Source organism: Entelurus aequoreus, linkage group LG05, assembly GCF_033978785.1.
Source record: "Entelurus aequoreus isolate RoL-2023_Sb linkage group LG05, RoL_Eaeq_v1.1, whole genome shotgun sequence".
In the NCBI taxonomy this organism is placed as follows: Eukaryota; Metazoa; Chordata; class Actinopteri; order Syngnathiformes; family Syngnathidae; genus Entelurus; species Entelurus aequoreus.
Window position 1 is genome coordinate 27,721,340 of NC_084735.1, and position 14,190 is coordinate 27,735,529.

A 14,190-nucleotide genomic window follows, 5' to 3' on the forward strand; every position below is an offset into this window, starting at 1 on the left:
CATGTTTAGCATTGTGCTACAGTGATAACTTGTTAGAAATATAGTTTATTTGCGCAGTGGAGGTGATAAATATTAACTTAGGGGAGCGGCTGCGCACTGCGAATGGATATACACTGTTAGCGCTGTCAGCCGGGGACTAAATCACCATTTTAGACCATTTTGTCGATCACATACTTTTTCTACTGAACTCGTCCGATACTAATCGGTGGCCAATTGATTGTAGTGTGTAATATTTTGATGATTTTATTTCATGAGAGGGATCATGGTGCATACAAAGCCCATTGATGCACATATTAACTGGTGTGTTGGATCCCAGTCATGATGTGCGGATCGATACTGAAATATCGATCCAGCTGATACTATATATTTGAGCTCTAATATCGATTTTTACAATATTGATATTTTAGATACTTAAGTTATTCGAGATAAAGTATATCATTATCAGGAACACAGAGTAAAGCAGCGTTTCTCAAAGTGTGGGGCGTGCCCCACTGGTGGGGAATAGAGACATGACAGGTGGGGCGCGAGGAACAGGAGGAAATGTCACTTTAATTTTTTTTTTAATTATTATATTCTTAGATTTTTTTTTTTTACTATGCTTTCATTTTCTATACACCCTGTAAATCACTTTGTGATTCTGTCTGTGAAATCTGCTATATAAATAAATGTAAATTACTTATTTTTCCTGTAGGCTTTAAAATTCTGGGTTGGAGCGAAAGTTTGACAGACATAGCAACAGTAACTAATGGGGGCGGGGCTAAGCGGAACAAACTTTCGCGCGGATGGGTAGCAGGCTAATCAATATCCACTCATCGGGCAGAGAGCTGTGTCCATTCTTCTCCCCTTTGCCACATCTTATCCGTGTGAGATAGGCTTTTCAGCTTTTGATTCACTCAAAACGAAGTACAGGTCTCAGCTGAACGTCATTGAGCATGACTTAAGAGTGACAGTGTCAAGCCTGCAACCCCGATTTGAAAAGCTGTGCAGTGCAAAACAGGCTCATTGCAGCCACTAATGCTGGAGTACTGTAAAACTCATGTTCACTTGCCCTGTCTTGCCAAGCTCCTCCTTTTTATTTTGCAGATATTGCAAAGTGGCACTTTTATTTTATTTATTATTAAACTTGATGCAAGTTATAACACTTTTATTTGATTTATTATTGAACTTGATGCAAGTTATAACACTTTTATTTGATTCATTATTGAACTTGATGCAAGTTATAACGCTTTTATTTGATTTATTATTGAACTTGATGCAAGTTATAACACTTTTTTTGATTTATTATTGAACTTGATGCAAGTTATAACACTTAATAAATGAAGTTAACTTGCATCAAGTTCAATAATAAATACAATAACTGTGCAGCTGTGGTATAGTTATACCACAGCTGCACAGTTATTTTATTTATTATTGAACTTGATGTTATTTTATGTTATTGAGTTTGAATGTATACAACTTGATGTCACTTGATGTTCAATAAATTTGAAAATATTAAGCTTGGCATTAGCGTTCTATGGGGGCAGGTGGGGCTTGAAAACTCCCCCTTGTCCAAAGTGGGGGATGACAAAAAAAGTTTGAGAACCACTGGAGTAAAGTAACTAAATCATTGAAATCTTGTCATTTAGGGCTATATAAATAAACATTGATTGATTGATTGATAAATGAAACGCGATTGGTGGGAACTATTTTTTCTTCCGCCTAGGTAAGTGCGTAATCAGTCATTCAGTCTTTTTTTTAAATTAAAATGACGGGCAATTTAAATGGGTTATGCTGTATTATAAAAAAGCAAGTGTATGTATTATTTTATTGTAAGCTATTTGAAGACACTACATGCAGAGTTGAATATAAATAAGATAACACATTTAGTGCACTATAACGCCATCATTTGTTTCTTCCTGTGATTTTTTATCGTTTTAAGATGATTCTCCAAAAGCAGCAACTCTTAAAGTACACTACTTTTTAAATGTTACATACACATTAGGTATATTTGCACAAAGTATTAGGATCGGTTCGGAATTTTTATCGTTTTAAGTAGATATGTCCGATAATATGCTTTAAAATGTAATATCGGAAATTATCGGTATCTGTTTCAAAAAGTAAAATGTATGACTTTTTAAAACGCCGCTGTGTACACGGACGTAGGGGGAAGTACAGAGCGCCAATAAATCTTAAAGGCACTGCCTTTGCGTGCCAGCCCAGTCACATAATACTACGGCTTTGCAGCACTAACTCTTCCGGGACGCTAAAATATACACCCCTCCCAACCCCGCCCATCTCAACCTCCTCATGCTCTTCAGGGAGAGCATGTCCCAAATTCCAAGCTGCTGTTTTGAGGCAAAAAATAATGCACTTTGTGACTTCAATAATAAATATGGCAGTGCCATGTTGGCATTTTTTTCCATAACTTGAGTTGATTTATTTTGGAAAACCATGTTACATTGTTTAATGCATCCAGCGGGGCATCACAACAAAATTAGGCATAATAATGTATTAATTCCATGACTGTATATATCGATATCGGTTGATAATGGAATCGGTAATTAAGAGTTGGACACTATCGGATATCAGCAAAAAAGCCATTATCGGACATCTCTAGTTTTAAGATGATTCTCCAAAAGCAGCAACTCTTAAAGTACACTACTTTTCAAATGTTACCATACACATTAGGTATATTTGCACAAAGTATTTGGACCGGTTCGGAATCGCCGGTACCAGCCTGAATTTTACTGGGTATCGGATCTGAATGAAAATCAGTGTTGCAGAGCTATAGTGGGGCAGCGTGGCGAAGTTGGTAGAGTGGCCGTGCCAGCAATCGGAGGGTTGCTGGTTACTGGGGTTCAATCCCCACCTTCTACCATCCTAGTCACGTCCGTTGTGTCCTTGGGCAAGACACTTCACCCTTGCTCCTGATGGCTGCTGGTTAGCGCCTTGCATGGCAGCTCCCGCCATCAGTGTGTGAATGTGTGTGTGAATGGGTGAATGTGGAAATACTGTCAAAGTGCTTTGAGTACCTCGAAGGTAGAAAAGCGCTATACAAGTATAACCCATTTATCATTTATTTATTTATTTATAAAAACAAGCCCAACATGTAAAAAATAAAGATACCTTTATTATTGCACAATGCATATACTACAGTAAGATAATAAACACAGTTAATGTAATACAATTTGAAAAACATGAAAAAATTAAATACCTTGAGATTTTTAAACCCCGATTGATGTATGATTTTTACCTAAGTGGCTATTTTTAGCTTAACAATTCATTCACTCATTGTTTTTAGGACCATGAAACACATGTTTCGTTAACTTAATCCACGAGAAATGTGCACAGTTATGTCATATTTTTAATTTTAGTTGCATTTATTCTATACATATATACATTTTATTCTTATATTTTTGATATTGTTACTAACTTCAACTGTTTTGTAAGAACACATGGTCATACTTGGCGAGCAGTAAGCAGGAAATCAAGCCCAAAGTTGCTTTTAACAAGCAGACTTGGCAACATTGATGCCAATAGATGATGCAGGTGTTTTCCTAATGAAGTGAGCACATTACTGTTGGTTTACACAGCATGTTCTCTTTCAGGTGGACCAGCTTCGCTCCGAGCTGATGCAAGAGCGCTCTGCCCGACATGACCTGGAGATGGACAAAAGTGCGATTGACAGACAGGTGCATGCTCATAAATCCAAACGACAAACACAGGTTATTGTTTTTTGGGGGGAGGGAGTTGCCTAACATTGCTATGTACCCGCAATTGCAGGTGAAGGAGCTTAGGTCCCGCGTGGCTGACATGGAGGGACAAACTCGGCCCACGGCCGGCATTGCCCTCTTGGAAAGCAAAATTCAGGAGTTGGAGGAGAGGCTGCGCAGTGAAGAAAGGTAGAAGAAAAGATGTATTAAAATGTGCTGATGACAGCGCCGTTACAGTATGATACAGTATTCTAGGCCCATACGGCGCACCGGATTTTAAAGGGTACTGCCGATGAGCAGGTCTATTTTTATACAAAAGACGCACCGGATTATACGGCGCATTAAAGGGGTCGTATAATGATCTACATAACATGTACTTGTAGTTTTTGATCAAAATTTTGCAAAGATTATATTTTACAAACCTTCTTCAAGTCGTTTTCTGACCGTCTCTTCAGGATGCGCCTTTTTGTGGGCGGTCTCATTTACGTGGCTCAACTTCGACAGCGTCTTCTCCCCGTCATCTTTGTTCTACCGGTAGTCTTTAGCGCTTTCATAGCGAGCGTACTGACAGACATAAGTTAGAACTGTACGCTACTTTGTATTGTATTAGAAATGCCAACAGCAGAGGTTGAATGCCCCACAACAAGAGGATAGAGAAAAAGAAAGAGCTTATTGACAACGCATGTAACTTTTCGTGACTTATGCAGATCCCAAATACACATCAGCAGGTACCGATAGGTAGAAAAAGTTGGTTTTGCATAATAGGTCGAAACAAAATGCCAGATAATGTCTCTTAATAGGTGCCGTTTTGGGGTCCTTGTACACACACGTAATAATATCCGTATGCTGAAGCACAGTACGTCTGACTACGGTAGCCGTAATGCTCCACGTTCCATCAAGCGGTGGGGCTTCGTAACTTTCCAAAATCGTACTAAAACATTTTAACAGATTTTTGAGCGTTGTGTGTAATGTTTCATATTCTCAATGAAACATCAAAGTTTCAGTGTTGCTTGTTTAGGGGTACTTGGTAGCGTAATTTATTGAACAGGCGTGAGTCAACCTGCAGTGCACTCATATCTCTTATGTGTGACTGACATCTGCTCGTCACACTTATCATTAAGCCATGTACCACATATAGTGAAATTGCTTCGAGGTCAGTAAACACAGTGTTTCCCCCAGAAAATGTGTTAGTTAAGGTGGTGTCTCTCCACCGGGAAGGGGGTGGGTGTAAGGAACAGAGTAACTCGGCCTGTCGCCATCACGTCTCCAGCTCATCGCTGCCACCACAGCTTGGGGGGGCAATAGACTACAGACTGTGGTGAAGTAGGCCGGCTTCGTTGCGTAAGGAAGCCTACAATTTTGGGTTGTGTTTTCCGCTCCATATGCTGAATGCCGATATACTATATATATATCGATATTTTTTCCGTAAAGTAATAAACAATACGTAAAACAGTCTTAGTTACCTGAGATACAATGTCATTATTATGACTTAGTAAGTCAATATTTTGACTTAGTAATTTACTAAGTCAAAAATATGACAAAATAATGACTTACTAAGTCAAAATAATGACTTATTAAGTCAAATTAATGACTTACTGTAAGTAAGCGTTTGCAATAAGCGTTTGAAAAAAATAGTTAAAAGTGGGGCCACATGCTGATATATCCTAAACTCATCATGCTTAATTTATTACAGCATTGGGGAAGCCTGTAGTTGATTTTTATTATGTAAATGTTATATTTTTATCAACATGTGATAGCAGGGACCCTGCCATTCAAAACTAGGCTGCTACATTATGAATGAATGGAATGGGTTATACTTGTATAGCGCTTTTCTACCTTCAAGGTACTCAAAGCGCTTTGACAGTATTTCCACATTTACCCATTCACACACACATTCACACACTGATGGCGGGAGCTGCCATGCAAGGCGCTAACCAGCAGCCATCAGAGGCAAAGGGTGAAGTGTCTTGCCCAAGGACACAACGGACGTGACTACTAATGATTAATGTAACTATAGCTGAAAAAATAGTACAATAGCAATAGGAGAGACTATTTATCCCTGAATACCATGGAGTTCATATAGGCTTTATGATGCAGTTACATTATTATATCAACTATCAGAGACAGCTTCAGGAAACTCTTCATTTAGCATAATGTCGTTTTTTGCTGCTTCAACACAGCTCAATCCACACAGAAAAAGGTCAAGTGAAATAACTTACTTGTTAACTGTAGGTCAATAATGCTTGTCTTTCTGTCAGACAGACACACACACGCATGCACGCACACACACACACCGCACAGTAAGCTAACATTACGCTAAAAGCTAATTAGCCTTCACCTCAAGGACTGCGAGCGAGCTGAGCTGCCGCTTATGTTTCTAGAACGTCAACGGGCTCATAGTGATGTTACTAGTAGTTGACTTGTAAGGGACTGGGAGGTGTTTATTATGATTTGGGGAGAGTCCGCTACCTTATGCTTACCTGCTAAACACCTATCTGCTCACCCCACCGCAGAAGCACTGACTCCATGCGCTCTGAATACGCACTGCTGATTGGCTGTTACCGCTCTGCGTATAAACAATCAGATGGTTCTGTGGGTGGGACAATGCTGGGTGCTGCAGAGACGTACTGACAGAGGCAGAACGAAGCGTAGCAGCTTGTTTAAGACGTTAGTTTAGGCGGTGGCTCTTTGTTGTTAAGGCGGCCACCTTAACAGCAAAGCGCTGCGGGAAACCCTGAAGCACAACCAGAAAAAATGCGTACATTAGACGCACCGGGTTGTAAGGCGCACTGTCGATTTTTGAGAAAATGAAAGGATTTCAAGTGCGCCTTATAGTCTAAAAAATTTAATAATATGACATTGGTGCACGTAGAGAGAAGAGCGGCATCCAGGCCTCTCACAGACGAACCGAGAGGAAACTGAAGGAGTTGAACGCCACGCTGGACCAGGAGAGGAGCCAGCATGTCGAACAGAAGGATCAGGTATGCAAAACATGTTTAGTGTTTATACCCAAGACTTACAATCAACATATTATGGCCGCTGTGAAAAGTTGTAACAGAACAAGCAGGTATACATTGAATTTTCACATTACGACTTTAACTTATAAAATTACAAAGATTTCTGTTGCAATATAGTACTTGTTTTTACTCACCACTTTTGTGTTGTAAAATTGTAACTTTTTCCTCACAGTGAAGCTTTTTTTCTGCTTTTTTTAAAGTTAAAGTTAGTTAAAGTACCAATGAAACCCCGTTTTTCTTGTAAAATGGCAACATGTCAAAGTAACGTAAAATATTTTAATACGAATGCAATTTCGTCAGAATGATATAGACACAATCATATGAAATGTTTTAATGGTACTTTGAATGCACGTCCTTTTTTTGCTCAAAACTTTGTAACAATTTTATACGTTATTAATGTGATATTTTATGTGATCAATCCCATGAATTTGACAGGCTTAGTAATGTATTTTTTTCTTGTGCAAATTGCCCTTTTTTTTTTGCAAAACTGACTTTCTCTCGTAAAAATAGCGATATATTGCTCATATAATACTGCAAATTGACTTTGTAAAATTCTAGAGCTTTTAAAATGGCAAGGTATTTCGGTAAAATTTAGAATTTTCCATGCAAAATTACTATTTACTCTGGGTGTGACTAGATTAAAACATGACCATATTTCTCGTTTAGAGAATAGAGGTCTCACAGGCAGAACGCAGTCAGTTTTATTTATTAAATTTGTGTCATAGTCAGAAACAGCCATCTGACCTTTGCGCATCCAACAAACCAAAAGCTAACCTTTGCATTTTTTACGCAATTTTTGCAACTCGACTGCTCATCTGAGTTTAATCACTGCGTTAATCACCATGTTAATCGTGGACACCAAGCACCCATGACACACTAGATTGCTTCCCCGGGCAGCAAGCGGTCACTATTATGTCAGACCCACTCGACATCCATTGCTTTCGGTCTCCCCTAGAGGGGGGGGGGGGGGGGGGGGGTTACCCACATATGCGGTCCTCTCCAAGGTTTCTCATAGTCATTCACATTGACGTCCCACTGGGGTGAGTTTTCCTTGCCCGTATGTGGGCTCTGTACCGAGGATGTCGTTGTGGCTTGTACAGCCCTTTGAGACACTTGTGATTTAGGGCTATATAAATAAACATTGATTGATTGATTGACTACAGCAATCCTCATCAGCCCAGATATTAAACAAACAGCCTGTTACACTTGACAACTGCAATATCAAATGCAGAACAAAAAACACGTATTTAATTTTATATAATTTTACTTTTACTTATTTTTCTTTATTTTATTGTATTTTATTAGGGCTGTCAAATTTAGTGCATTAACTCATGAGATTAATCACAAAAATCTATTTCATTAATCATGTATTTACGCAGATTAATCTCACAGTTTTTGTTTGAGTGCACATGCTTATTTATTTTAATCCAAAACAAACACAGGCAGGATTTACGATAGAAATTTTAGCAAATTTGGGGCAAATAAATGACGTGTATTCAAGTAAAATATAAAAAAAAATGTCCCTGTTCTGACAATGAAATTTCATTTGTGTCCAAATATTGGTCTCTTTAACAAGTTAATTTAAATAATGCATGCAAGTAATTTACTGTGATTATTCACAGTGAATCCAAATTTAAAAGTGTGGTTAATCTGATTTTAAAAATGTAACATTTGACAACACCCTTTTTTTAATTTTCTTTTGCAAAATCATGACTGTTCTCTATAAAACTGCTATAGATTTTTTGTATCTTTTTTCTATTATTTTCCAAAATAATGATTTATCTTGTGGTACTGGCATAATGGCTAATTTGAATAATCACTTGTAATATTTAAAAGTTTGTAGTAGTACAGACGTCCCACGTTTATCGCTGTTAACTGGTTGCAGACATGACTGCAATAAAAGAATTTCCGCAAAGTAGGAATCACTAATTATAAATCTAATATTTTCATAGCTAGAGCATTTAAAGGCCTACTGAAATGAATTTTTTAAAATTTAAACGGGGATAGCAGATCCATTCTATGTGTCATACTTGATCATTTCGCGATATTGCCATATTTTTGCTGAAAGGATTTAGTATAGAACAACGACGATAAAGTTCGCAACTTTTGGTCTCTGATATAAAAAAAAGCCTTGCCCCTACCGGAAGTAGCGTGACGACACCGGAGGAAGGACTGCTCATATTTTCCTATTGTTTACACCAGCAGCGAGAGAGATTCGGACCGAGAAAGCGACGATTACCCCATTAATTTGAGCGAGGATGAAAGATTCGTGGATGAGGAACGTGAAAGTGAAGGACTAGCGTGCAGTGCAAAATGTATCTTTTTTCGCTCTGACCGTAACTTAGGTACAAGGATTCATTGGATTCCACACTCTCTCCTTTTTCTATTGTGGATCACGGATTTGTATTTTAAACCACCTCGGATACTATATCCTCTTGAAAATGAGAGTCGAGAACGCGAAATGGACATTCACAGTGACTTTTATCTCCACGACAATACATCGATGAAGCTCTTTAGCTACTGAGCTAACGTGATAGCATCGGGCTTTACTGTATATAGAAACAAAACAAATAAGTCCCTGACTGGAAGGATAGACAGAAGATCAACAATACTACCAAACTCTGGACATGTAAATAAACGGTTAATGCCTTCCAGCTTGGCGAAGCTTAATAATGCTGTTGCTAACGACGCCATTGAAGCTAACTTAGCTACGGAACCTCGACAGAGCTATGCTAAAAACATTAGCTCTGCACCTACGCCAGCTCTCATCTGCTCATCACGACCCGTGCTCACCTGCGTTCCAGCGATCGATGGTACGATGAAGGACTTCACCCGATCACCGATGCGGTTGGCGGCCCGGAGACGGAGGAAGTCAAGGTGAGGTCGTTCGGCTAGCGCGTCTGCTATCCTCAAAGTGCTCCTGGTTGTGTTGCTGTAGTCCGCCGCTAATACACCGATCGCACCTACAGCTTTCTTCTTTGCAGTCTCCATTGTTCATTAAACAAATTGCAAAAGATTCACCAACACAGATGTCCAGAATACTGTGGAATTTTGAAATGAAAACAGAGCTTTTTGTATTGGATTCAATGGGCTCCGAATACTTCCGCTTCCACTGTTGACGTCACGCGCAAACGTCATCATATCGAAACGTTTTCAGCCGGAAGTTTGCCGGGAAATTTAAAATTGCACTTTATAAGTTAACCCGGCCGTATTGGCATGTGTTGCAATGTTAAGATTTCGTCATTGATATATAAACTATCAGACTGCGTGGTCGGTAGTAGTGGGTTTCAGTAGGCCTTTAAAAAAACGTTTACGACCTTTTCAATACACTTTGCAACATTATGAGAACCCTCTAGACATGAAATAACACCCTTTAGTCACCTTTACACTCTTTTAATGCAATGCAGCAGTGATTTTCAAACTGTGGTACGTGTACCACTCGTGGGCTCCATCTAGTGGTATGCCAAAGAATCACTTTATTAAAAACTGTTTTATTTTCCTATATTCAAACAGTGTTACTGTTCAAACTGTATTACAGTGACCCAAAATATTAAATGTATTTGTTAAATAAAACCTCTGCTTTGTCTTTAATGAACATTTAGGCCTACAATGCTACTGTATTTTAATGTTGGTCTTTTTTCTGAGGTGCTACTTAGTGTAAAATGTTTGAGAACCACTGCAATGGCCACAAGACTGAACAACGCGCTCCGGTTGGTTTTGTCTCGTCTAGTAGCCAATACTACTCTAGTATTGATAGGTTTTATCTTATGTAACCATTTTTAGTCTTGAAAATGTTTAATTTAGGACCAAAAAAAATGTAGAATGTGCTTAAAAAAAATAATTAATTAAAGGTCCCCAAATAAATCGGCGTTGTGGTGAATCTGCAATATTTAAAGTGTGATGTATAAACAGTTTTTGATAAGATAGAAAATCTTATATGGATTTAGTAAATAAGTGTATATGATCAAATAAATTGATCATATACACTATACCAGGGGTGTCCAAACTTTTTGACTTGGAGGCCGCATTGGGCTGGGTGTGCGTGCGTGTACATATTATATTAATATGATGGATATATAATTGGATACTAAGAGTATGTGAAAGTTTGACTCCTACCTTGTTAACTTCCGTGACGACCTCCTTATATATCAAGCAGCTAAAATGTGCCAACAATTGATAGTGTGGAGAGTGTTTTACATTTTACCCGTCATGCACTCTAATGGATTTAAAGGCCTACTGAAATGAATTTTTTTTATTTAAACGGGGATAGCAGATCTATTCTATGTGTCATACTTGATCATTTCGCGATATTGCCATATTTTTGCTGAAAGGATTTAGTATAGAACAACGACGATAAAGATTGCAACTTTTGGTATCTGATAAAAAAAAGGCTTGCCCCTACCGGAAGTAGCGTGACATAGTCAGTTGAACATATACGCAAAGTTCCCTATTGTTTACAATGATGGCCGCATGAAGTGAGAGAGATTCGGACCGAGAAAGCGACAATTTCCCCATTAATTTGAGCGAGGATGAAAGATTTGTGGATGAGTAAAGTGCAAGTGAAGGACTAGTGGGGAGTTGAAGCTATTCAGATAGGGAAGATGCTGTAAGAGCCGGGGGTGACCTGATATTCAGCTGGGAATGACTACAACAGTAAATAAACACAAGACATATATATACTCTATTAGCCACAACACAACCAGGCTTATATTTAATATGCCACAAATTAATCCTGCATAAAAACACCTGCGTGTTTGTTATGCTAGCTCCTAGCTCCTCTGCTAGCTCCTAGCTCCATAGAACACGCCAATACAATTCAAACACCTGATCAACACACACCATCACTCAGCCCAAAAGACCGTTTCCTTAACCCAAGGTTCATAAAGCTTATATATTTTTAAAAAGTTACGTACGTGACGCGCACATACGGTCAAGTTATCGAATGTTTAGCAGCCAAGGCTGCATACTCACGGTACCTGATATTCAGCTGGGAATGACTACAACAGTAAATAAACACAAGACATATATATACTCTATTAGCCACAACACAACCAGGCTTATATTTAATATGCCACAAATTAATCCTGCATAATAACACCTGCGTGTTTGTTATGCTAGCTCCTAGCTCCTCTGCTAGCTCCTAGCTCCATAGAACACGCCAATACAATTCAAACACCTGATCAACACACACAATCACTCAGCCCAAAAGACCGTTCACCTAACCCAAGGTTCATAAAGCTTATATATTTTTAAAAAGTTACGTACGTGACGCGCACGTAGGTACGGTATGTGTTATGCTAGCTCCTCTGCTAGCTCCTAGCTCCATAGAACACGCCAATACAATTCAAACACATGATCAACACACACAATCACTCAGCCCAAAAGACCGTTCACCTAATCCAAGGTTCATAAAGCTTATATATTTTTAAAAAGTTACGTACGTGACGCGCACGTAGGTACGGTACGTGTTATGCTAGCTCCTCTGCTAGCTCCTAGCTCCATAGAACACGCCAATACAATTCAAACACATGATCAACACACACAATCACTCAGCCCAAAAGACCGTTCACCTAACCCAAGGTTCATAAAGCTTATATATTTAAAAAAAGTTACGTACATACGCAAAAAAAAGCCAAAGCTGCATACTCACAGTAGCACGTCTGCGTCTTTGTCATCCAAATCAAAGTAATCCTGGTAAGAGTCTGTGTTGTCCCAGTTCTCTACAGGCGTCTGTGTATCCAAATCAAAAGTCCTCCTGGTTAGAGTCTCTGTTATCCGAGTTCTTCCATCTTGACTGCATCTTTCGGGAATGTAAACAAAGAAGCGCCGGCTGTGTACTGTTGTGGCTGACTACGTTCGAAAAATACGTCCATTTCGCACCGACAACTTTCTTCTTTGCTTGCTTGGCTTCCTTCTCCATAATGCAATGAACATGATTGAAACAGATTCACGAACACAGATGTCCAGAATACTGTGGAATTATGAAATGAAAACAGAGCTTTTTCGTATCGACTTCAATGTGGAAGGCATACCCGTGTTCGCCGGGCTACGTCACGCGCATACGTCATCCTCAGAGGCGTTTCGAACCGGAAGTTTAGCGGCAAATTTAAAATGTCACTTTATAAGTTAACCCGGCCGTATTGGCATGTGTTATAATGTTAAGATTTCATCATTGATATATAAACTATCAGACTGCGTGGTCGGTAGTAGTGGCTTTCAGTAGGCCTTTAAATGGGTGTCATTTAGATTTTTTTTTAATGATGTTTGGACGTTTTTCATATTCTCCACAATGTTCAGTGTGCTGGTTGTGTTATGTGTGACCATGTGTGTTGCCCTTTATGTTAGTTGCCTTTAAAACATTTCTTAGCACCGCAACTAGGGAAGAAGGTTGTTTGGATTGTTTCATATAAGTAAATGCTGTGCAATTTTTTCGAAAATACTTTCATGGGTCATTGATATGATTTACTCACATTGTCCTCAAGATGGTAGCCGATATGGAGCATTCAGAAACCGCCTGGTTTTTAAAATTCATTTGAAAGCACTCCTTGGTACGATGCTTTGTTAAACTCATGATGTCTCACGAGCCAAATTAAAGAGGCTTGAGGGCTGGGTGCACTCCTGTACTATACGAATAAGAGTATTGGGAGACACTTTCGGCCAGATGACTTGAGTCCCTAGCAAGACACTCTTCCAACTTTGTGGATGGAAGCCAAGAGCTTTGATGAATGTGGTGTAGAAGAACCTCCAATATGCTCATCCTAAATTCCTAAAAAGACTAATATAATCTACAAATAGCCAACCTCTGGCCTATGACTCCTTCTCAACATTTCATCCCTGTTAACATTTTACCCCCTGCCCCCCTGTTTGTGACCCACAACAGCTGACCCTGCGGGTGAAGGCCCTGAAGCGGCAGGTGGACGAGAGCGAGGGCGAGGTGGAGCGTCTGGAGGGAGTGCGCAGAAAGGTCCTCAGGGAGCTGGAGGAGCAGCAGGAGCTTCAGGAGGCCATGCAGGCCAAAGTCTCAGCGCTGGAGTCCGAATTAAAGTAAAACCGCACACCATGCAGACACTTTATTGGGCACAACCATATCAAATTAAAACTGCTCTGCGTCATACATAATGATGTGTGAACTCAGTATGATCCACATTCTTCTATTAATAATACAATAGTAGGTCACTCATTATGGATTCTTAGACTGTGGGACAAGTATCACTAGTGGTACAGTGTTACTCAGCATTTAAAAAATAAATAAAAATATATTAGAGACATTTACATGTGAAAATATTGTACAAATACTAATTCGGTGAAAGCACAAGCCCCCTATTGGAAGTAAGTGGAGGTAGCAAAAGCGTTGGCACTAAATTGTTTAGATGTTGGTACTTGAGGTGTAAAAAGTTTGAAAACTATTCACAAATGAGAAAACATTTTTAATTATAGATAAATAATATGTATAGATATAATAGTAGGTTTGTTTTCTGTGT

At 39.1% G+C, this 14,190-nt stretch overlaps 1 protein-coding gene across 2 annotated transcripts in view; it reads left to right on the forward strand.

Moving 5' to 3' along the window:
- cgnb (cingulin b) overlaps positions 1-14,190 on the forward strand; it is a 108,516-nt gene that overhangs the window by 91,459 nt on the left and 2,867 nt on the right. For both annotated transcript variants that reach the window (XM_062047560.1, XM_062047558.1), the window contains 4 exons: positions 3,588-3,671; positions 3,763-3,881; positions 6,565-6,673; positions 13,590-13,753. In XM_062047560.1, coding sequence (XP_061903544.1) covers positions 3,588-3,671; positions 3,763-3,881; positions 6,565-6,673; positions 13,590-13,753 — 476 coding nt within the window. The remainder of the gene's footprint in view (positions 1-3,587; positions 3,672-3,762; positions 3,882-6,564; positions 6,674-13,589; positions 13,754-14,190) is intronic.